This window comes from Colossoma macropomum, unplaced genomic scaffold, assembly GCF_904425465.1.
Source record: "Colossoma macropomum unplaced genomic scaffold, Colossoma_macropomum, whole genome shotgun sequence".
NCBI lineage: Eukaryota > Metazoa > Chordata > Actinopteri > Characiformes > Serrasalmidae > Colossoma > Colossoma macropomum.
This window is the reverse complement of record NW_023494789.1, coordinates 30,495,631-30,520,603: the sequence shown is the minus strand read 5'-3', so window position 1 is coordinate 30,520,603 and position 24,973 is coordinate 30,495,631. Positions and strand designations below refer to the sequence as shown.

Here is a 24,973-nt window from a genome sequence, read left to right as displayed (position 1 = left end):
ATGTTGTTTCAAAACCTTGAAGTAATAATAAACTTTAAATAATTATAAGTTAACATGCCTGAATTTCCTATAAAGGCCATTTGTTTGAAAGGAGACTGAGACACAGTGTTATGCATGTCAAATATTAAACATACAGAACATGATTAGAAAGACAAGTTTATTTAAATTTCTTACATCGCTTTTCACATCTTATCAATAACAAACATTAACAGTATGTAAAAGTCTTCAGCTCAAAAGGCTAAAAAAAGAAAAAAAGTCACAGACCCGCATTAAGCAGAGGGATGACAGGTAAGAGTAATTCTTGTTTAACAGTAAATTTTTAGGGGCAAAAGTCTGACAGCGTAGGCAATGAGGCCAGATTGACCTGCGCACTGTTTTGCTTGATTAGATTAATGGTGAATGGTAGGGCCAGTACAGCAAAGGGTTGAATGGGAGAGTTATTTCATGAACTTGGTGTGCTGGTCCTGTAGGATCTTTGCTGAAGACTTGGCGTCGTAGAAGAGCTCATTTATTTCTTCCACCTGCTCTCTTTCTACTCCTTCCTTACCTTGAACTCGTGCCAGCAGATTGGCTGGAGTCAAGAGCTGCACTGCATACCTGCACACACAAACACACAGACCTCAAATAATCAATGATTTAAGTGTGCTGTGAACTGCTTAGAGTATTCAGAGATGATGCAGAACACCAAGATCATTTTATAAGACCTAACCTGCAATGTGTCTTGTTAGAGGATGTGACTTTATAAGGTATTTGTGGGAATGAGTCATGTGTATGATTTTCAAGTTACCTGAGGGTTGTCTTGGTGCCGATCTCTCCCAGGTGAGTTAAAGCCTCCTCGCTAATGTTGATGCCTTCTATCTGAGCTCGGATTTTAATGATCTGCAAAGGCAGATACAGACATTAGCACATATTTTTTGTACTATTTGAATAGTAGTTTTACACGGGGAGGTGAGGTAACATCATTTTTACCAGCTTTTGTCAGTTATTTTAGTCCCATCCAAATCTACCATGTCAGTAGTTTTTATAGACTATGTGCTTTTAGCTGTTTAGGGTAAACAAAAGAGCAACTAAATTAAATGTTTTGACGTGTTGTCTACTCTTCAGTGCATAAGTTGTGTAGCCATGATTTACTTCAGTCCCTCTAATTCATACCAAGACTTCTTATCCAGCGTGATTCGGTCATAAACATTTCAGACATCCTGTGATAAAATGACATTATCCTACCTCACCATGGAAAAATAATCATGTTAATGGCATGTTTGTCTCTTTTTTTTGTATGCATTCACCTGTTTCATTTCCTGAGGAGTGTACAGCATGGTTCTGATGATCATGACTCGATCCAGAAGGTCGAGTGGTATTCCATGAGGAGAACTGATATCCTCCGTCCCCCTGAGAAAGGCAACAAACAAAAAAATTAACCGACTTGCATCAGCTTAAATAATCATACTCACTTATAGCCACGCAAATTCACTAACTACATCTGTTCAAAGTCTTCAAAAATAAAGCACACATTCTTAAAGTACTAGAAGCCCATTTAATTCCTTACTTTCATATCTACATGTTACTATTACATTTTAGTTCAATAGTAATTACATAATTCATAGTAGTTACTAAGTCATAAGTCTTAAGATTAATAACTGAAAAAAGAATAAGGTTCAGGGGTTAAAACACTACATACACAATATTTCACTTCTCCATGCAGATATTCATCTTCATAAAGACCTTAAAAAGTCCTACCTAATGAGGCAGTTTCCCCGGTTAGATGCGAACACTACAATAGGAGCGATGGAACTCTCCAGAGCTCGGTGCAGGTACGTGAAACACTCGATATCCAGCATGTGAACCTCATCAATGAACAACACACCAGGCACAAGCTCCGCCACACCTTGATCTATGTACCTATTTACCACCTTATTAATCTCCCCTCGCAGCTTATCTACAAACACAGACACCAAGAGTTAGCATGGCAGTAATGAAGTTAGATTGTTTATATATAGAACCAATTCAACAGAATAAAATGATGTGTGTGTGTTGTAAAGTGTCCTACCTGTGATCTCAGTCTTCTTGGGTTTCATTAGCTGACCCATCATAGAAAGAATGTCCTGGCCTCCCTGACACACAAAGCAAGAATGAGTGCAACACTGCGATTTATACACTCAAACATATTTGACTTTGAAGCTTTTGAGATACAGTTTATGTTCTGTGCATTTGTGAGTCAGTGATTTTGTGTATACCTGAGGTCGTGCATTAGCTATATCCAGGTCATGTAGCGTAACATCTTGTATAATCTCTTTCTTCTTGTGAACATCTCCTTTGGGCAATGGCACATATTCTTCTGCCTCCAAATCAAATTCTGTCGCAAATGTGTCACAACGTCCCTGCCTCTGTGGACCAATAACAGCACAGAATACGGAATGAACACAGCTGTAAACATTAAGTAGGTATCATACGTTTACAGAACAGAAGGTTAACCATTCACCAATCTTATAACCAGAGACAAACATACACATTCAAAGAAACATCTTTCCTCCATGTCTTCTTCACCTTTGTCAAAAAGCAGGCGACCTCTTTTTAAGAAGCTGTCTTTGGAAAGTCAGTATTGTTGAAAGTGAGAAGGCAATGCAAGGAACTGTGCCACAATATGTATGGAGAGCATGAAAGGTCTGTCAGCAGTTTGAAATACAGTCTTGTCTTTAATCTTTTGCCAGACGGCCTGCCCACCTGCACTGACTAAAGGATACATCAACACACCAAACCTGCAAGTATGGAAGAGACAGAGCAATAGTCTGTGTGAGTCCTAACCTTGACTGCCCCACTGTTGGCTTCAATGTAGATGACATCACCAACCTCCACCCTCTCCTTCTGCAGACTCTCATAGATACTGGGATCAAGCTATGAAACAGAGAAACAGAATAAATGGTGTATTTATTTACAAGCCATATTTTTCCTAATTTCACAAAAAAAATCTATTTTTGTTTACCTTCAGCTGTTTAGTACCCTTTGCTGTCTTCAGGCCAATGATGACATGACTGATAGTTTTTCCATAGCCGCCCATTGGATTTTCCGTCTCACATGGGGTCAACTCAGTCACCTCACCTTCATACACTTCTTTAGTCTCCTTAATTCTCAGACCTACACATTCATAGCATTCATATAAAACGATTTGACTGACGAAGAAGAAAATAGTTGAAACAAAACTATTTTAAATGTAAGCAAAGCAAGATACAGAATTGATAGGAATGCACCAATTTGGGAATTCTTGGCTTATGCCGTTACCCAATAGTTTTCATGTACATGCCTGTCTAGGCCTATACATAAACATTTAGAAAATGTAAAAATATGGATTAGCATTACAGATAAATGTAAAGGTTATCTGTATAGAGTTGCAAATGCAGTAAAACGCAGACATTTGCTTCATCAGTTGGTACAGTAGGTGGGTGTAATGCTATAGAGTGGGTTAATAACAGATTAGCTTCTCCGTTCACACAGTAGCCGCTGTTTCACCTGTGCACTGCCTTTTGGTGTCAGGTAACCGTGTGTGTGCGGGTGTGTATGCCACGAGCCAAATGCAAAGGGCAAATGTAGGGAGTATGATGACAGCAGCACAATAGACCCTCTCTGGTCTCACAAAGTACTTTTTTGAGGGACTGTGATGTAGGCCTCCTTCTTGCTCTATTTCTTTTCTTTTTCCTCACCTCTGACAGGTTAGATCAACACATACAAGCATGCATATAGTGTGTGTGTGTGTGTGTGTGTGTGTGTGTGTGTGTATATATATATATATATATATATATATATATATATATATATATATATATATATATATATATATATATACACACACACACCTTTCTCAGGAGGGCAAGTTTGGTGGTTTTCCTGCTTGAATACACCTGATTCAACACAGATTTAGTTGTTGCGTCAGATTAGAGAAATCAGCAAACTGTGCTGGACTCTGGCCCTCAGTTCCCCTCCTCTACTATAGAGGGGCTTCCATTTTTCTTAAATGTATGAATGTGGGACTCACCAATTGCTCTTCTGAAGTTCTCCATCAGTACCTCTGTCTTCTTAATCTCTGAAGAGTACACTTCACTGCCCACCATGGGACAGAAAGGCACCTTATTCCCCAGCTCCTGTGCCATGGCCAATGCTAGAGCCGTCTGTAAGACATAAACAGGTGATTAATGCACATGTTCATCAATCCAACAAGTAGCAACTCATAATTATTCATGCATGCAAAGCCAGACATGTCACCACTTTCGGGCGTAACAGTCCACACCGAGGGGAAAAAGTAACCACTATTGGTGTAGATACCTTTCCAGTTCCAGGTGGTCCCGCTAGTAATACAGCTCTGCCGGCCATCTTTTTAGAACGAATCAGCTCCACGATGATGCCACAGGCCTGACCAAAGGGAAAAAAGCTAAAATTCAAACTCATGTAAATGAGCTAATGTGTTGTTTTCTACGATCATGCAGTGCAGGTGTGTTCTCCATGTACAAACACACAGTCAGCTAGCTACAGTTATTTATTAACTCTTCAGGAGAGTGTCAGAGTATAATTTCTCAAAATAGCGCTGGAACTATGCTCTGTTGGAATGTGTGTAGAGAAAAAAAGTACAATTTGACGTTAAAATAATCCTCAGTTAAATAAAACGTATCTATCTGAATGCCGTAGGTTAGCGTTTAGACTTTTTACAGCCAGTACGTTTAGCAAAAAAGCTTTAATATAACTTAATGCTACAGGATGAAGGCATATGATGGCCATATTAGCTAGCTAGCTGAACATACTAAAGAGTTACACTTTTCATGACCCAGAATAACTTATGTACCCTCATTCCCTCATTCTGTTATTCATCAGTCTGGCCAACCAAAATGAACTAGTTAGCTGGTTAGCACAGCTCCCGTTAGCTAACGCTAGTTAGCTACCTCTCTGGCGGCCTCCTGGCCCACCAGGCCGGACGCAGTCTGCTTAGCATTGCCGGCTTCGTCCAAGCCGAGGCCTTTTACGTGGCTGTGAGAGGCGATGCGCTGGGTCTTCGTTGTGCTTTTCACCTCCTCGATCTTCATGGCTCTCCGCTGTGGTCCAAAAAGCTAAAAAAAACACTTCTCTCTGTCTTCAACAACGGCCGCCTACTTTCGCCGTTGAAATCGGCGCGACTGCAAACACGGGGGACCGCGTTTCCATGCGGGTTACCAAGGAGATTTGGGGAAGTCACCTCCTCCGGTAACCTTTTCTTAATGATTATTGGTTAGAAGTCCTCAAATCTGCTCGTTCATTGGATGACACCGATGTCTATCAAAGGTGAAGCTCTTTCTATACACCCCTTTTCCGCTTGTGTACTAGTTTGAAGAACCGTATAGAAACAGAGGCGATGTGTTGTGAGCTTTACAATTTGTATTTCACTCCATATTAACTTCAGTGAGAAAAACAATGTTTCACAGACAGTTAATGAATACATTTCGAATGCCTTTGTTTTAGTGTCTTTTCTCTAATACTATCATTAACGACATCCCTCGTTTTAACGTAACTCGACACCATTAGTCCGTTAAGTTATTCACCGTATTTCTGAATAAACCTGCAGTCGTTCCATGTGAGCGCAAACACGGTTATTCGCTTTATATTAAAGTATTTCGTGACTGTTTCTTTGCATGCTGGTTCGTGGCAGCACACGGATCAAACCTCACTTGGAACCTATACTGAGAATCAAATTTAGCAGGTGGAAATGTTTTTGGCAACGCAGGAAGTGCATCTGTCAGATGATATGGCATAACGTTAACGTTACTGCAGAGCAGATGAGGCCTGGGTTAAGATCTAAATTAGTCATTTTTGTCATCCGTGTATCTTAAAGTGAAAGGCTTTGGTTAAATTGCACCCCGAGAGGAGGTCAGTAGAACTTCTGTGTGTGAGAATAGCTGAGAGCGCAGCGTCAGTCTTTGATCAAAGTCCACGGGCTCCCTGTCGTCTCTCTCTCTCTTTTTCTTCCATTCGTTCGCTGCCCTCTGTAGTTCATACTAATGGCAGATCCGAGCGCCAGTGTAGGGAACAGCCTCCCTAGAATCCTAAACTTTAACGTGGGTGTACTGGGCCATGTGGACAGCGGGAAGACATCTCTGGCCCGGGCTCTGAGCAGCACCGCCTCCACCGCCGCCTTCGACAAGAACCCTCAGTCCAAAGAGCGAGGCATCACTCTGGATCTGGGCTTCAGCGCCTTCATCGTGCCTTTACCCGAGCACCTGAGAGAGGCCTGCGGCGAAAGACAGTACGACAGCTTACAGTTCACACTGGTGGACTGTCCGGGACATGCGTCTCTCATTCGGACAATCATTGGTGGTAAGCTGAGTGTGTGGGTTTCTGTCTGTAGGTAGTTATTAACAGAGCAGGGTAGTAAGTAACTTACCTACAAAAAGTCTGCTTAAACAAAATTTAGAGGCGTTTGTACTTTTTAATTATCCTCAAATGATAATTTTTTTATTTACACCACCGTTCAAAAATATAGAAAAATGTTTAAAGGGCCCGCGTCCTACACTTTCCTTCTATTTTTTTTTCTCCGAGGTCCTCTTATAAGATTGGTGTGGTCATAATTCATTTTTACACAACAATTTTCCAGCCTCTTTTTGTTAGTGTGCCTTTAAGACTGAAATAAGATAGTTGTGCTCTGTTCTGATTGGCTGCTCTATATTGTGCCTCATTCAAAAAGCACTCAGAGCTGAAACACTGCTTAGAACTTCAGTTTAAATGGGCGGAGCTAAACTGCTGTAAGCTGAACAGGTGAGTAGATGCAGTTACATCAGTTACTTTTCGTGGCATCACAGAAACAAAGCGGTCTATTTTTGGAACATGGTTTTTTTATATGGACTGTATGGACCGGGGAGTGAATGACACGTTTTGAAACTTTGGCAATGTGTACATATTACTTCAAACTGTATAAGATCAAGAATGAGGTTATAATAAAACCTCCATCCTTTATAACATCCAGAATTCCTCATCAGAAGTGGTGATTAAGTGTCGAGACAAAAAAGGGAAAAAAATTGCTGTGAACTGAGGATTACAGTATATGATTTAATACGTTCTTTTTGATTCCATAAATACCATACATTTTTAATAAAACATCTAAGAAGACCCTTTGGTCTTGTTTGTAATTGTTTAATCTACATCAAATAAGTTATTATTATTTATTAAAAAACAGCAATTTTGGAAACAAAAGTGATCATAATGGTGAACTGTAGCATTTGTAGAGGGTTAACATGCAGTAAAATTAATAAAATGGACATTTTAGCATAGTAGCCTTGCGTCAGACGTCACAGCTCTGCAGACTTCACTGTTCTGTTTCATTAAACTCAACTGACTCTGATATGATATTAACAATTAGTTAATTAACAATCAACTAATTAACAGTATTCTAATCAACTGAATTCTAAGCATTAGAAGGAGGAATATGCTAATCTCTGCAGAGCCATGACCTGAAAGGAGTCCAGTTTGACTTTCCTGATCTGAGCTCCCTTATCTTCTCGAGTACAGCAAATGCATTATGAGATATCTGTTATGTAATCATTGGTCTAATATCCAATAAATAGACAGGTTCCTATTCTGATACATACCGGATGTACCCAGATGTTCCACAGCAGTTCACATACTTTTTACTCCTACTCAGGTTCTGTTGTGGTAGCTACTTTTACCTTTAGTTTTACTTGAGTCAAGCAGTTGTATTAAATACACATTCTGTGTAGAGCTTTTCAAAGGAAAAAGTGGATGTATTTACACAGAACCTACTCTTTAATACTTGGATTTGTTTGAAGTGGCATAGTCATAGCGGTGATGCATTTTTTTCCACAGCCAAGCAATAATGAAATCTGAGCTTGGGAACGATTTCCTCCACTCTTTTCCTCAGAATTAGTTGCGTGTGTACATTCCATGTAACTCTCATGTGTAATGTTACACACAAAAACACTCCACTTTTAATGGCACAAGAGATAAAAAATAACATTTTTCTTGGTTTATTGTTTTGAGTTTGTCCTTGTAATCCATCCATCAATTATTCTAAACAATTAATGTACAGTAGCAGCAGGATTTCACTCTCTTAGTCCAGCGTTTATGACCCTGCACTTCCAGCTGTGATCTGAAGGTGGAAGCGTTGCCTTAAAGGAGCACTTTCTGTAAAGGATCTTTAATAATTCTGTCCTTTAGGCTCAGGACACTGTGGATAACAGCAATTTTTAGAGGAAATTTTGATATGTTCTGCTCAACATGGGCTGTGAAGAACACGAGTTGGTTGCAGATTAGGGTCGGAGACACGTGAAGCATGCAGCAACACAGCAGTATATATGTAAACAAGTGCACAAACGTCTCCTACACAGCTCTCTTAAAGGGCCCATATCCTACATAATCTCAGCTTCTGATTTGAGCTTTGTGTGATTTTATGTAACAAAAACATCTTAACTATTATTATTCCAACCTCTCTTTATTCTTTAGGATGAAGTAACAGTTTTGTTACTGTGCCTTTAAGACTGATCTGTGTAAGTGACCTCTGTTCTGATTGGCTGCCCTGTATTGTGCCCCATACTTTTTTTTATTTTCCTCCAAAAGCGGTCCTGGCTGAAACGCTCCTCGTAACTTAAGTGTGAATGGGCGGGGCTAAACTGTTGTAGGCTGAATGATATGGATATATGTAAATGTGTTGTTTTTTCAGCTTAGTTTCCATGAGTTAATGGTACATTTTGAGATGTTAACAATGTTTATGAGTTACATTAAAGTCTTGTTTAATAACAGTGATTTTTTTCCATGACATGGGCCATTTAAAGTAAGAGATGGACAGGTCAGTGGACAGACGGACAGACACAGGAGTCATAAACAGTCCCTTTCCTGTGGGGTTACAAATGTGTGCAACAAATATATTAAATATGATGTAACTTGAGCTACATATTAATGAGATTTTTAAAAATGTGCAGGTGAATATTATAAAACCAGTGTTTGTTACAAATTTTACATGCATTTAACAGTCTTGCTGGCCTTCTGCACAGCTGTCTGTAGGTTTAGATGTGTAGTCAGACAGGCTGGTTTCCCTGTATCCATATTCACCTCGTCTCAGAGGCCCTGTGGTTGCGGGGGGGAAGGGAGGGGGCTTTCGGAGGGAAGTAGAATCTTCTGAGGTCTTACTTAACTAAGACTAAATATATTTAGAGAAAGAGAGGAATGGAGAGAGGAGAAGGTTGAGACCACTTACAAGGATGTAGCTTGTGTTTGGGGGGCACATGTGGTTGATTAAGGCGGAAGGCTGGTGTTTAAGGTTCCAGCTAAACTTCCTCCCTCCCCCCCGAGGGAACACTCCGTAAAGAACAAGCATGAAGGAGAAAAAGGAAAGACCACCTTTTCTCTCTCTCTCTCTCTCTCTCTCTCTCTCTCTCATGTCATACCATTATAAATTTCTCTTGGTCTCATCTCAACTGTGCTTGTTCTCAGAATCGTGTTTTAGTAACAGTTCTGGTTCCTCAGTTCTGGTGTGTTTTTAGGTGCTCAGATCATTGATCTGATGCTGTTGGTGGTCGATGTGGTGAAGGGTATGCAGACGCAGACGGCAGAGTGTCTCGTGATTGGTCAGCTCACCTGCTCCCACATGATTGTCATCCTCAATAAAACTGATCTGTTACCTAGTGACAAGAAACAGAGTGCCATCGACAAGATGACAAAGAGGATGCAGAAAACTTTGGAGAACACAAGGTGAACAACAGCAGACATACAGTAACATACACAATAGTGCAAAGGTCCACCCTCCATTTAATTTTAAGTTAAAAGGACCATAAAATTCAAGCTATTGATTTTCAGGAGATATTTTTGAGGAAATGCAATATAAGATCATCTGCTTGCATAAAGAGAAAAAGAAAATAAATGAAAAACAGACTTTCCAAAACTCGAGCTCAAAAAACTACTACAGAAATTGGCACTCCTAACAGCCGTGCAAGACCTGGTAAACCACCAAAACTTAAAGCTTTCATCTTTTAGTGATAAGAAAAAATCAAGCTCCACACTTGCTTCGGATCCACAGGTGTTTCTGTCCATCCTTCCACTGTGAGAATGTGTAGCGAAGCTCTTACTGAGAAAAGGAGATAGACAAAAAATCTGTTAATCCAACAACGAAGCTGCTGGTTTCTCAGAACAATGGACTGACCACACAAGTCCAGACCTCAGCATCACTGAACATGTTTAGAATTACTTGGATTGTAAAAAGTAGAAAATGCAGCCAACTTGTAAGACTTCTTTGAAAACCTGAAAGCAGGAAACTAAAAAGAATGGACGCTGTAATAAAGAGTGGACACACTAATACTGCAAAATGTTACATTACATGTAGTTGATGTGGCTTATGTATGATTTTATTTTAAACATACATTTATATACAAAAATTTGGGCTCCCCTGGTCAAATTACATACTTCGGTTTCCTCCCACAGTCCAAAGACATGCAGTCGGGCCAATTTGACACGCTAAATTGCCCCTATGTGTGTGTGTGTGTGTGTGTGTGTGTGGTCAAATCACATATTTTGTTAACTTTCTAAGTGAATATAAGTCAACATATCTTCTACAAGGAGCACACTTCTGCACATCTCAACTCACAATTACTGTATACTTGCTGAATTTGGTATATTAGAAAAATTAATATAACAAAATATGTGGCATGAACAAAGGCTATGACCCATTCAATGTGTTATATGTTAATTTTTCCAACATGTTAAATTTAACAAATAAATGGAAATCGTGCTCTTACATGAGCAGAATTACCATTTAAGTTTGTTTACTGTAGAGGATGTGCTAACTTACTTTGTCTTAGAAAATCAATAAAATGTAATGTGACCAGGGCTGTTCAGAATTTTGCATTTGACTGTATGTGTTCTGCTTTCTTCATGACTTTGATAAATGAATTACTTTAATGCAGTTTTGACTAAAAATTAAATGAGTAAAAGGTGGTGTCTGATTTTTGCACGATACTGTAAGTTACCTAAATTTCACCTGAATTTAGGGGTGGGCAGTATTAAGACATTGTTATACATTCTGTCACAATATTTATGTATTTTTTGAGCATTTCATGGATTTCATTAGTCCTTCTGAAACACGGAACAATTGAATGTCTCCTTAAAACGAGAGTATCGTCAGTCCTCTTTAATTGGATTAAATGCAGTGCAGTATGAAATATTGAATAAAAATCATTGTATTGCTTTGATAGCAGTTTTTTGCTACTACAAGTGCATTCTGCTGGTCCAACTTATCAAATCGCAGAAAAACATATTATGATGCCTATTGTGTATAGTTATAATGTCTTTAAATATTGAGATATCAGTTTGTGCTATATTGCCCACCTTTACCTGAGTAGTTACTCAGAAAGTTACAGAACAGTTCCAGTATGTTGGTCCAAATTGCCCTCCTAAATCTGCCTGCTCTTAGATGTACTGTTGTTATCATGTATGTTTTTTGTTTGGTTAGATTTAAAGGTTGCCCTGTCATTGCTGTGGCAGCAAAACCAGGGGGACCGGATGCTCCAGACACAGAGGAAGCACAAGGAATTACAGAACTTATAGAGGTTAGGCTGTTACATTTGTTTTAATGTTGCCAGTCTGCAGTTTTGCTGCACTCCAACATTCAATATATTGACACCACTTATTACTTTGAATAATTTGGCTAGCTTGAGTCTTGTAGATTGGGTTTTGGGCTGAACTGGACATATGATAGGTCATATTTATAAATGTGTTTTGTCTGATGTGTTTGTGTGTGTTTAGTTGCTAAAGTCCCAGGCATTCCTGCCTCATAGAGACGCCTCTGGCTCTCTGCTGATGGCTGTGGATCACTGTTTCTCCATCCGTGGTCAAGGGACAGTCATTACAGGCACCATTCTGCAGGGGGCGCTGCGTGTCAATGACACTCTGGAGATACCTGCACTTAAGGTACGTAGAAACGCAAACACATACCACACATCTATATTGTGGAGAAACATGCACCAAAGAAGTTCTTTCAACCACAAACACAACTGAAGGTACTACACTAATTAGTGCTAAATAAATTATTACCAACTGTATTTTGCAATTTGTGCAAGGATTGATTGTTGTCTCACTGCAGCATAGGAGCAACTATATTTTCTTCAGCTTTTACCTTTACCTTTAAAGTCAAGTTGGTGTCAATTCAACACATTTTGAAAGTTTACTAACTTATTTTTGTAGTTTACCGACTCACTTATTGGGATTTCTTTAGGATTTCTTTGAAAATATTCGAGGTTTTTGTATCTAGTCTACAGTGATTATGGCTGCATACAGTTCTGCTCTCCCGGTCTATCCTCACCTCCCCCTCCACCTCCCAGTTCCATTCATGAAATGTGAACCAAAGAGACCATTGCCTATCACTTACGCTGTGGGCTTATGTTACACATTTCATAAACTCTTGCCAAAGAAACCGCCTCAAACCTGCAAATGAGTACAGCCTTTTATACCAGTAACGCACATCTATTTTTTTTCACTTGTCGTAAGCATCATGTCACTAGAATGCATGCCCAAAATGCTGCTGTGATGATTTTTATTTGTGAAAACAGCTTTGCAGACACTTTTCATTTGTAAAAACTATGACATAATTTGGCTGGAACAGAACAGAAACACTTTCCTGAAAAGAATCAAGGGACTCTACCAAACTTTATCCAGGACTGACCATGTAATAATATATCAACTACACACTATAGCTTGTAAATATAAATTTAGTATGATTTACACTAAAACAGTGTTGGTGTCTGTCAGTTTCGTACTGGAACTTGATACTAGCTTATGCAATGCAGGAAACCAAACTGCAAATAATGTACTAAATCACTCTGAAGTAGCAAAACATTTTCAGGCTTGTCGATCTGCTGTGATTTGTAGGTCACCCGGAAGGTGAAGTCTATACAGATGTTCCGTAAGCCAGTTCCCAGTGTGATGCAAGGGGACCGCGTTGGTGTGTGTGTGACACAGTTTGATCCAAAACTGCTGGAGCGTGGAGTGGTGTGTACACCTGGCTCACTACGAACTCTTCATGCTGCCGTTATTTCTGTGCAGAAGATCGAATACTACCGCGGTGCGCTGAGCAGCCGTTCCAAATTCCACATAACCGTCGGACACGAAACAGTGATGGCTCGCGTGTCGTTCTTCAGCAGAGCATCTCTTAACGGCCAGGCTGGAGCCTCAGATGGAAGTCCTTCGGAACAGAGTCCAGACTCTTTCTCATTTGACTGGGAGTTTCAGCATCAGGAGGAGTTTTTCAGTGGTCAGGCAGATGCTGAGGGGCAGGCACCACAGCAGTGGGCTTTATTGGAGTTTGAGCGGCCAGTCACATGTCCACCGCTCTGTTTGGTGATTGGCTCACGATTGGACTCTGATATACATGCTAACACATGCAGGCTTTCTTTTCATGGAAAGTTGTTGGAGGGCTTCGAAGACAAGAACTACACAGAGACCACACTACCAAGACTCAAAATTAGTAAAGATAAGCATAAAGAAGGAGCAGTGGAACGGGTAACAGTCCCTTACCAAACACATACGCATTCAACTTCTGTATTATATGACCTGCTGTGTAAAGCTGTGGTTCTGTGCTCCAGTCTTGACGGCCCACTGCCCTGCACTTTTTCCCTGCACCAACACGCCTGGTCTAAGAGATGAGATAATAATCAAGCCCTTTGTGAGTTGGATCAGGTGTGTGGGTGCAGGAAATAGTCAAAACTGCAGGGCACTATGATCCCAGGACAGGAGCTGAGAATCACTACGTTAAAAGGAAATTGCGCGGGGGCTCCCGAGTGGCGCAACCGTCTAAGCGTTGGCCCTATCATCAGGAGATCGCGAGTTCGATCCCTAGTGATGCTACAGCCGTCCGTAGCCGGGAGTCCGAGAGAGCACAACTGGCCTCGCTCTCTCTGGGTGGGTAGGATGGCCCCTCCTTCTCCCCCCATCACTCAGCGCGATGCTGGTCAGCGCAGGCGTCTGTTAGCTGACGTAACAGATCTGGCGGTTGGCGCTTTCCTCCGAGCGCGTTCGGCCGTCCAGTGACGTTGCGTGAGCGGCAGCTCGAAAAGAAGCGGTGGTTGGCTTCACAGGTCTCGGAGGAAGCCTGTGTTAGCCTTCACCCTCCTAGCGTTGATAGCATCGTGTGACTGGGGGAGTCCTAAGTAGCGGGTGGAATTGGAGACGACTAAATTCGAGAGAAAATCGGGTAAAAATTAAGTAAATTGCACCAGTTTTGCAAAATATCTGCATAATTTTATCATTGGAATGTAAACAAAGTCATTCAGATTGTTTTAATCGAAATAGCGTGTTGTAGACAAACTTACCAGATCAGATCTTTACAGTGATAGTGGTAGGAACCAGGGGTCTACAAATATATAGCCACTTTATTAACTGCAGTGTCTGCAAATGTAGGCATTTTATTTTCTGTCCAGTAAACATACACACGAGTTTTTATACGTTAATATGTTGGTAAAGTGGTAAAATAGCAGTAATTCAAAAACAAAATCCACTGTGCCAAGAATGTGTTTTTTTGAAACATGTTTTAGACCAAAACTTTGGTCTCAAAACTATCATAAAATAACGGTTCAGACATCATGCAGAATGTTCATGACCACTTTGTCTAAAAGATTTCTGTGAGGTAACTTGTAAACGCATTAAACACTTTAGACTTCTGTTTCCTGTCATCACCGCTATGAACAGTTCTGACTCTGATTGACTTTTACTTCTTAATGATTGAATTATGCTGAAATTTTGATTTCTGAAAAATTGGTCGAATTAATTCAGTGAAAAATCTAATTCACCCTTTCCCCTTGCCCAAAATGTTGTCAGTCAGCCAAGATTGTTTTGTGTGGCCGAAGTTTGCTTTAGTTTTGCACTGGAGCAAATGAGTAATGAAGGGTTATAGCTACTAATCAGCATTGTGCAAACTGCATGCCTAAATCAATCACACATTTCCTCAAAGCATGCCAAGCTGTTAAGTAATCTCAAATAGACTTGTTTGTGGTTTTTGACACTATGTGACATAGTAGTATCTAGATTTGAGGGATAGATTGAGATTACTTAACAACTTGATGTGGTTTGAGGAGAGTATGTGATTTAGGCATACAGTTGGTAGGACATGAATTGGTGAAATAAAAGCTCCCATTACTTATTAGGTGCATTAGCCTCTTAGCTAAATGAAGTGCATAAATGAAAATGCTGTGGACACCACACCTGCCTTGGCTGATTACGTTTGGGGTAAACGGAGAATATGTGTAGTTTTTCACCAAACTATTTCTTTAAAGTCACTTTGATGTGTAGCATTATATTGTTTGCAGTAGTTCTTATGATGTGCCTGTGAGTTACACTGTAGTTATTCCAGATATTGACATTATAGTAACACATTTATAAATACACAAGCAGAATTTGTCTGCTTATACTATAATATATGCTTGTTTAGATTAAAAGCTGTATTCTGTTTGCTGCCTGATTATGTGTTACAGTATTGAAGTGTGAAGTGATATGCTTACATTCCCCCTGATTCTCCTTGAAATGATCACTTCTGTTTTTTTAACTGTTGTTAACTCCTTTTCTTCTGTGGTCAGGTGACAGACGACTACACCGTGATTGGCAAAAACCTATTTAAAAAGGAGACCAACATTCAGCTGTTTGTAGGGTTAAAGGTCACCCTTTCATCAGGAGAAACAGGGGTCATTGAAGGCGGCTTCGGACAGAGTGGCAAGATCAAGATTAGAGTGCCAGGTACGCAATACACACAAACAGGATAAACAAATGTACCAACACACCACCGTTATACATATAAATACACTACATATGATGTACACATCTATTCTCTTTATACTGTTGACGTTCTGCTGGTTTAAGTTCTTTTTTATCATTCAAGCGGTTCCTTTGCTACGTTTCTAGTTTATTTTGTCCTGTCATACGGTGATTCATTCAATTGCTGGCCACGCACAGATGCACATGTACATGCACTTATTTGAATTACACATAAAAAAAAAATACTAAGTACTTGCATTCTTGTCCTTACCTTAAAGCCAGAAGTAGATCTTAAACACATATACACACACACACACACATTTAACTCCACTCACATCAGCCCCTGAGGGCAGGTCTCAAAGGCAGGTCATAAAAGGAGAATGAATTGAGTTGGATTAACATTAAAAGAGTTTTCCCATTTTAGACATCTAAAAACTGGTCAGAATTGCTGGTTTCGAGCTTTTGTCTTTAATCAGGGCTGGAAAAATCAGCAGAGAACAGAGAAATTATACTTAAGTGAACATATGAATATTTTGTCAATCTTTTTTTCTTTAAACACAGAAGGATGGAGTTAAAAATATACATAAGTGAAAGTGAAAAAGTATCTACACTTAAACATACTCAAATATGTGCTTTTAAAAAGTACATTTTTTATGACAAATACATTTAAAGTTCCTTTATTTGGTGGTGTGTGATGTGGTGACTAATAGGCTACACAAATTAGCACAGTTGTGGGTGGATTCCTTTTACAATGATGTGAATTAGGTTGGATGTTTAATAAAACAATAAATTCAGTTGCACAAGAACTCAACCGATTGTCAACAGAAAAAGAGAGATTTGCAACAAGAAATGTCTAAATGAAAATGTAAGGAGTAAAAAATGTTTTTTCTCTTGAAACAGTAACTGAGTAAAAAGTACTTTTCAATTTCGGTAATAGTCACGTAAAATACAATTCTAAATCAAACCAAATAAAAAAATAACAAAGTCCGATTACACTACTATTTTCTATGTCTGCCTTTAATTATAACATTGCAGTGTTATATAGATTTCAGAACATGGCCCAAATCAGGTAATGCAAAATGACTCATGATGCTTAGTTTGAGAATCGTTTGACCGAGTCTCCCTTAGTCACTAACTCCTATCTAAGATATGAGAGGTTAAATTCAGTTTTTCTGTGTGTTTCTTGAGACAATAAATGCGATTTTCTGTGTTTCTCTTAATCTCACCAGAGGGATTGAAAGAAGAAACAAAGCAGCTACTTTCCTCTTCTTCCAAGAAAAAAGGAAAAGGTGGGGCCAAAAATGAGCCGACCAAAGATGAAGAAAGCAAGTCGGACTCTCAGCCAATCACCATTCACCTGAACTTCAAAAGATATGTCTATGACCCCCATAAAAAGATGGTGCAGTCCTGACTCTGACAACGCTAATTCTTCTGGAAAAGACCACTTGAGAGGAGCAGGAAGGGGAGCTTGATTGAGTTCTGATTGGTCAGATGAGGTGCTGAAGGTGTGCATGTGAGGGTGTCAGGAGCTCTATTTGTGCTATCCTCAGGTTTGTATTCTGTTACTTCGCAATCTTGCAGTAATAAAACACTCAACACTGGAAAAAAGACATATGCTTGTGAAGCAATTCTTAAACATTTCCAGCCCTGAAATCACTGAAAGAAAAACACTTCCAGTTTCATTCTATTTGGAGTTAACCAAATAGAGTAGGTTTCTTTTTGTCTGTTCTAACTTGTCAAACCTCAGAAAAATATTGTGATGCATGTATTACTAAAATATCTTGAAGTCTCATAATATTATCGATCACAAGTGTTTTGAGTAGTTTGCCCAGGGATGCAACCCCAAGTACCCAGTCAGTTCTGGGACTTGAAAACACAACCTTGCAATTTTTAGCTTGCCTCTGTTACCACTAGGCTACCAGCCCACTTGTTAGTTGCATTGACCTTGTAGTTCCAGAGGCAAACCATAATTATTAGTACTAGGCCTTCCATTTGCACCATTAATGTCAAAACTTGGTCAAAAACAGATGTGAACAAAAACACTGCGATGATTCTAATGTCTGCTAGTGCCCCTATGGGACTCTAGTAGTATTTATAGTGGTATGCTAAAAGTGATTCAATGAACACTTTTTGGCCATTTTAGATTAGACACTGAAGCTTGACATTCCATGTTTTTATTTGAAGCTTGTAACAGACATATTAAAATATATTTTACCTTGTATGTTGTGGTTTTAGAATGACTCTTAGTGAAGAGCCATGGCATAGGGCTGCTACCGCTGTTTTTCATTTTTAATATGTTGACATGTTAGGCCTTCAGTTCAGTTCCTGAAGTCCTAACTAATGGAAGAGTGGCTTGGCTGTGTCTAGCTAGATACTACGGATGACAAACAAATCCTGATTGGATCATTTTCTGTCAAGCTCTCCAAGATTTTAATCCTTTCCAACCAAGTAGTACTACATTACTTGTAGTTACTTGAGAACAAGAGGAATTATAATTATGTACCTGTATTTAACCTGATATGAGCATCTCTTTCCACTCCTCAACTGTGTGTATATCTATGAATACATGTTCGGCCAAGCGATAGCCACCTATGCATAATGTTAACATGTTTGCAAGCATTAGACCGTGTGGAATGGAAAGATTTTACATAAATCCCCCCTAGGATGAATCCCACAGCTGCTATGACATTTTCACGCTCACACTCTTCTCATTGTTCTCCATGTCGCCTGGCTGGTTTGCATAGCTGTTCCTGCCTTTGTATTCCAACTTAGAGCAAGCTTCAGGCAAATTACCTTAAAAACACAGATACACACATACATGGCAACTGTTTTGAACTTCCGTGTTTGTGTTTTATAGACTTGTGTAGGAACAAAGCACTTATTGACAAAGTGAGAACTGCCTACAGCTTGTGAGTTTCTATATATGTGCAAATATAAGGAACTCCTGCCTGTAGCACATTCTTGCTTTGACTACCAAACTATCTGTCAGGGTTTGATTTACTTTTTGGTGGAGTGTGCAGAAAGTGTATTCTGCATCTGTCCAAATGAGGCTGTGAGGAAGGACAGCAAATTTGACATCCAGAGTTTTCACCATCTACTACTAATAATAAATTATAAATAAATAATATCAATCACCTTCTTTTCCTCCCTCTCTCACTCCCATGTGCTTGTCTTGTTCGATGTTATTTGCCTTTATTATGATTGTACTTTAATTTAATGGCATTTACATTAGCCTAAGATATAAAATATATTGCCTGATGTACACAGGTTTAGAAGATAATAAATAGGGATGCATCAATATGATAATCGTGGCCCGATTCAATATCTGTTTTTTTCTAATATAACATTTATTTCTATAGGGTTAAAAATAAATTTAAATAAAATACTTCGATTTTTGTGCAGTAGCCCAGCATCAAATATCTGCTTAAAATATCAGTCAAATCTAAACATCTGTTCAATGCAAATCTTTCTTTTTTGAACAAATAACTTTATAATACCATTATGATTCCAATATTATCATACATCCATAATAATAATAAACATTGAAGTGAAACACTTATAAAAGTTTGATACACTTCGACGTGTAACTTGCATAACTGCTGCAGAATGTCTTTGTACATCCAGTGTCCATCAGGAAAATAATTGAAGTTTGTTTGGTGTAGTTCTTCTCTTTTTTAAGTTCTCTTTGCCTAAAATAAACAGATAAAGCTCAGAAGTCAGAGGTGTGACCAAACACAAAGCAGTACAGATGCTGTCCCTAACAGAAACATTTATGACACAGTTCATTTCTAGTCAAAACAGCAATTAAGCAGTAAGTTATTTCAATTAAGCACAAGTTATTTATTTTTCAGGGTCAGGAAATAAGTGAAAACATACTCAGTGCTGCTTGAAGGTTTGTGAACCCTTTATCAATTTGCGAATTTCAACATAAATATGACTAAAAATATGATTTGTCATAACAATAAATAAAAAAACAATAAAACAAATAACACAAACATGTATATAGTTCTTCACCCATTTTTTGAACAATGTTATCCAGCGTTAAATGTCTTTGGTGGCAAAAGTATGTGAACCTCTAGAATTATCAGTTTGATATAGGTAATGATTTGGGTCAATTAGTTGGATGACAATTAGGTGGGAGCTTGACTCATCCCTGCCCTTTGGCAAAACTGAACACAGCATTCAAGCATAAGACCCTCATCCCAACTGTTAAACATGGTGGTGGCGGTATTGTGGTTTGGTGCTGTTTCGCTGCTTTTCAACAAAGACAGTGTGCCATCTTTTGATGGCGCTGTGAATTCTGGATTGTAATAAGAAATTCTACAAGATTAGAGATTTTAGGGCATCTATCCGTGAACTGAAGCTTGACATAAGGTGGGTACTGCAAAAAGAGAATGACCCTAAACATGAAAGTTAGTATATTAAGAATAGTTAAATCAGAAGCAATGTTACATTTTGGAATGGCTGAGTCAAAGTCCAGACCTTAATCCAAAAGAAATGCTGAGGCAGAATTTAAGGTGTGGCGTTCATGCAAGAAAGCCACCAACATAACAGAGTTGAAGCAGTTCTGTTTGGAGGAATGGGCCCAGGATTCCTCCAAGACAATCTGCAGGGCAGATCAACAGTTACAGGAACCATTGGGCTCAAGATGGTCACACCAGTTCCTAGAAGCATAGGTTCACAAACCTTTGCCAAAAAGACATTTAATATTAGATTACTTAGTTCATTGAATGAAGAATGAACTATATACTCTTTTATGTATTTGTTTAATTGTTCTCTTTATCTATTGCAATAGGTTAAATGAAGATATGATCATATTTTAGTGCAAATTTATGTAGAAATTCACAAAATGATAAAGAGTTCACAAACTTTAACACCTTAAAATCTCAGACTTATTATATAGTAAGTCTTATTATTCAGTAACTACAGAGACTACAAACTGGTTGGTTCTTAAGTTAAACAAGCGTGTAATAAACCAGTAGGGGTGTGTAAATTTTAATATGTATATAAGTGCTTGATGGCACTTAATAATAATAATAATAATAATAATAATAATAGTAATAATAACAACAACAATAATAATAGTAATAATAATAATATTAATAATAATTGAAATTTAGAACTGTTTTGCTAATATTTCCCTCAGTTTTCTCCCATTTTCTTTTTATTTCTTAATCATTTTTTGCACTCCTGTTTTAAACTCCTGTTTTTTCACTTTTTCCCCATTGACTTTCTACTTTTTTATGCCAGTGGATTATTTTCTATGTAATCTTCTCTGAAATATCTTCTGAAAAACGAACTTGTACTTATTGATGGTTTGGACTGGAAATTAAATAAATGAAAGGTGATCTCTGACTTTTGCACAGTATTGAAAGTACAACAGTGTTTTTTTTTTTTATTTCAAAATGAATAAACAAAATAAAAAAGGAATGTGTTATGAGCCATACTTTTTTACCTTTAATCATGGTGTTTAGGTGCCGGAATGGTGTGGTTACGGCCATTCTCTCATGTTAGGTGGTGTCTGCGTGTCTGAAAGCTTTCTTATGTTCTGTATTATTATGCATGAAGTGGATTCATTAATTACAGCAGGAAAAAGAGACACAGTCAGCTAAACACTGCAGGGCATTACAGCCGTGTGTGTGTGTTTGTGTGTGTGTGTGTGTGTATGTGTCCTTTTTGCTAAAGAAATGCTTTTGTTGGATGATTATACTGTGACTAATCTTACATAGTTTAAAGCTCTGAGTGCCTGAAAGAGTTTGCTGTATCTGCTATCCATCAGCCTGAGCAAATATTCTGACTGTTACAAGTTGTACTACGATTATGAATTCCATAAATCTTCCACTGTAGTGATCTCTCTCTCTGTCTCTGTCCCTCTCTGTCTGCTTCTCTCCATCTTTCTCATTGTCTCTCTTCCTCACTTTGCTTTGTTCTCTCTCTCTCTCTCTTTCTTTCACTTTCTCTCACTTTTTCTTTCACTGTTTCTCACTCTGTTTTTTCTCTCTTGGATTCTCTCTCACTCTGGTTCTCTCTGACACTTTCTCTCTGTTTCTCTCTAACTCTCTCTTTCTCTCTCTCTTCTCTGTGTGTTTGTCTGATAGTGATCTCAGTTCGATTCCGTTCAGATGGAGTTCTTTCATGGTGTTTGTGTATATATGTGTGTGTTTGATACGACAGCTTGAGTCTGTTAACCTCTCTAATCGGGGTTCTTCATCAAAGAGGTTCTGCAGAGTGCCTGTTTAAAATTCATAAAGGAGTGGAGAGAAAGGAAGGTGGAGGGATGGAGGAGGGTAAGGAGAGAAAAGGCACAGTGAGGGAATGAAAACAGAACATGTCCCGTGAGATCAAGGCTGCTGATTGGCTGCTTCCTTACTCCTGACCCCTGCCTAGCCTTTAGACTAGACTTGAGTAAGGAGGGTCCTATTCTGTACATGAGTCGTCACCAACGTCACCACCATCAACTTCATTAGGGGTGTGTGTGTGTTTGTGTGTGTGTGTGTGAGAGAGAGAGAGTGAGGGAGATGTAATTATTGTTTGATCAGATAAATTGTAGTTGCTGTGTGATTAGCATGTATGTATGGCTGCATATGCTATTGCCTCTCTCTTTCTCTCTCTCTCTCTCTCTCTCTCTCTCTCTCTCTCTCTCTCTCTCTCTCATATAATATGATGTTGATGAGAATAGAGGGCTCACGGAGGTCCAGTGTGATGACATCTCAGTCTTGAAATTCTTTTTAATGTCTAGTCCTGATTGACTCTCAGTGGACGTAATGAATCTGCAGTAAAGTTACCAGCACAAGTTACACTAAAAAAGCAAATTGTCATTCGACTCAAGCCAAACTGTTCACAGCTGAGCTACTCACAACAAAATGAAATGGTGACACTAAGGCAGATGTCTGTTTCCAACACTGAAAAAAATCCTGTGTGTCATTTTTGTTACTTTTCTGCACAGATACCTTTTTCTTTCGGTGTTGTCACACTTACAGGCCCAGGCAGCACTCTGCACTTGAGTGTCCCTCCTTCTCTAAAAGCAGCTGATGACTAAGTGACAAACTGAATCAGAAACTCTGGAAGGGATGACTCTCAAAAATGAAAGGTTCATCTGTTTTGTAGTTTTTGCACACGCACAGCCAGATCATGCCAAAGATGTTTACGTTTTATCATTTTATCAATTTGCTGTGCATCTAGGAACTGTGGTTACTGGAGGAAGGAGCTGCATTGTCTGGTTATCTAAAAGGCAGCTGATTCACACACACCTGTGAGCGGTTTGGAGGGAAGGTATAATCTCAGTTCAAAGGGAAGTGTCTGAGGAGATTAGTTTCATATATGGAGGAATAAGATCTGTCCTTTGCTGAGATTTATGCTGATCTGTTGATTTTGTCTCTCTCTGCTGTCTGTGTATATGCGTGTGTTTGTGTGTGTGTGAGTGCGTGCGTGTGTGTAATGGTTGTCTCTCTACTGGTGTCTATTTAATGTTTTAGATACAGAACACAGAACCCAGTTGCAACCATTGCAAATCTGTAGGTCTAATTATTTCAGTCATATAAGTGAAATTTTGCCACAGCATTATAGCCTTTAAAACTTACTATGTGTCACAGATTCATTGGGCTTGTAGTTAAATTTACAGTATAATTTGAACATATACATATAAAGAACATGTACAGTACTTTGCAAAAGTCAGAGACCACCCTTCATTTATTTAATGTACATTCAAAACAGCCAAGTACAAGTTAATCATTTTTCATACCTGAGGAGATAAGATATAAGATTATCAGATTCTATAAGGAAGCAGAATGTCGATGTAAAGTAAGTGAAAAAACAGGTCTTTCCAAAGCTTGAGTTAAAAAAAATACTGAGATACAGAGAAAACGGGACTCCTAACAACCATGCAAGACCTAGTAGACCACTAAACTGTCACCATCAGACAGACAACACTCAAAGCTTTTATCTTTGAGAAATCCAAAAAAAAAAAAGCTCCACTCTCGGTTCACATCTGAAAAATCCACAAGTGTTTCTGTCCATACTTCCACTGTGAGAAGACAACTCAACACTATGGGTCTGAAAGGATGTGCAGCTCTACTGAAGAAAGGAAACAGACAGAACAGAACAATGGACTTGTTACTGTGGACCTCAACATCATTTCAGAGAAGCTGAAAATATAACCAACTTCTAAAGCTGAATTTTGATAGTGAGGAAACTAAAAGTAAGTCTCCCAAAAGAATGGAAGCTGTAATATAGGCAAAGCGTGGACACACAAAATACTAAAATGTTGATATCATATTTAGTTTGTTGAGGCTTCTGTTAATTTTATGTTAAGCACATGTTTTGACTTTTGGTTTTTCCTGATGCTGAAAAATGTATTACCTGTACTTAATAGCTGTTTTTTACTGCATACTTTATAAATTAAATATAGTCTCTGACACTTGCACAGTACTAGTAATGCTGTAGTAAGCAAATTGTGAACTGTATTTGTGGTCTGTGCACGTATCATATGCCTTTGACACATGACCAGTATAGAACAATGTGTGTAAAGAGCCGACCTGTTTTAATGTAGGTTATAGTATGGAAATGTGACACACATGGAAATTTTACAGAACCCAACCCATAAGACATTTAAGGTGTTAATTATCAAAGCAGGCTTCTCACATAAGGAACCATTGTGTGTTGGACAGAAGTCATCCATTTGCTCTTTTCAGACTGACAACCTGCCACTTTCAATGAATCAATCAGTAGCTAAATTACACAACAAAGTCAATGGATCAATCTATTGATTAGTTTGCCAATTTTGGATGTCTCTGCTCCAGTCATTAAATAAAGACTCTTTCTAAACCACTTCACTGCACTGTGTGCACTATGCCTGGAGTTGCAGGCCCTGATATCAGTGCACTGGTTACCCAGTGGTTGTTCCACAAGTGAGTTTCACACACACAAACTGGCATTCAATTTTCAATTAAATGTCATTACTATAGCTTTACACTTTCTGCACTCCTTCTACTTACTGTAGACATACAGTAGCATACTGTGTGTTTGCAATCATTACTGTGATTATTATAAGACTGTAAACTTACAGTAAAATCTTTTACAGTCCAATAATATATATTTTCAGTACTTTACTGGCAACTATGCTGCTGGTAACTTACAGCAATTATTTACAGTATGGGGAAAAGGATTTAGTAGTTTTAACAATAGTTTAGGGGAAAATACCCAATAAATGATGATTTTG

The 24,973-nt window shown here is 38.7% G+C and overlaps 2 protein-coding genes across 2 annotated transcripts; one reads left to right on the top strand and one right to left on the bottom strand.

Moving 5' to 3' along the window:
• Positions 1 to 138: 138 nt before the first annotated feature.
• Positions 139 to 5,240, bottom strand: ruvbl1 (RuvB-like AAA ATPase 1). Its single transcript, XM_036570897.1, has 11 exons — positions 4,926 to 5,240; positions 4,315 to 4,401; positions 4,028 to 4,160; positions 2,981 to 3,132; positions 2,803 to 2,892; positions 2,235 to 2,384; positions 2,048 to 2,111; positions 1,738 to 1,936; positions 1,287 to 1,389; positions 788 to 879; positions 139 to 597 (listed from the first exon to the last, which is right to left on the bottom strand). The coding sequence occupies exons 1-11, from the start codon at positions 5,064 to 5,066 to the stop codon at positions 438 to 440; spliced, it is 1,371 nt and encodes a 456-aa protein (XP_036426790.1). The 5' UTR covers positions 5,067 to 5,240; the 3' UTR covers positions 139 to 437.
• Positions 5,241 to 5,728: 488 nt separating this feature from the next.
• Positions 5,729 to 17,366, top strand: eefsec (eukaryotic elongation factor, selenocysteine-tRNA-specific). Its single transcript, XM_036570896.1, has 7 exons — positions 5,729 to 6,330; positions 9,507 to 9,714; positions 11,468 to 11,564; positions 11,761 to 11,925; positions 12,883 to 13,512; positions 15,582 to 15,738; positions 16,986 to 17,366. The coding sequence occupies exons 1-7, from the start codon at positions 6,015 to 6,017 to the stop codon at positions 17,165 to 17,167; spliced, it is 1,755 nt and encodes a 584-aa protein (XP_036426789.1). The 5' UTR covers positions 5,729 to 6,014; the 3' UTR covers positions 17,168 to 17,366.
• Positions 17,367 to 24,973: the final 7,607 nt, after the last annotated feature.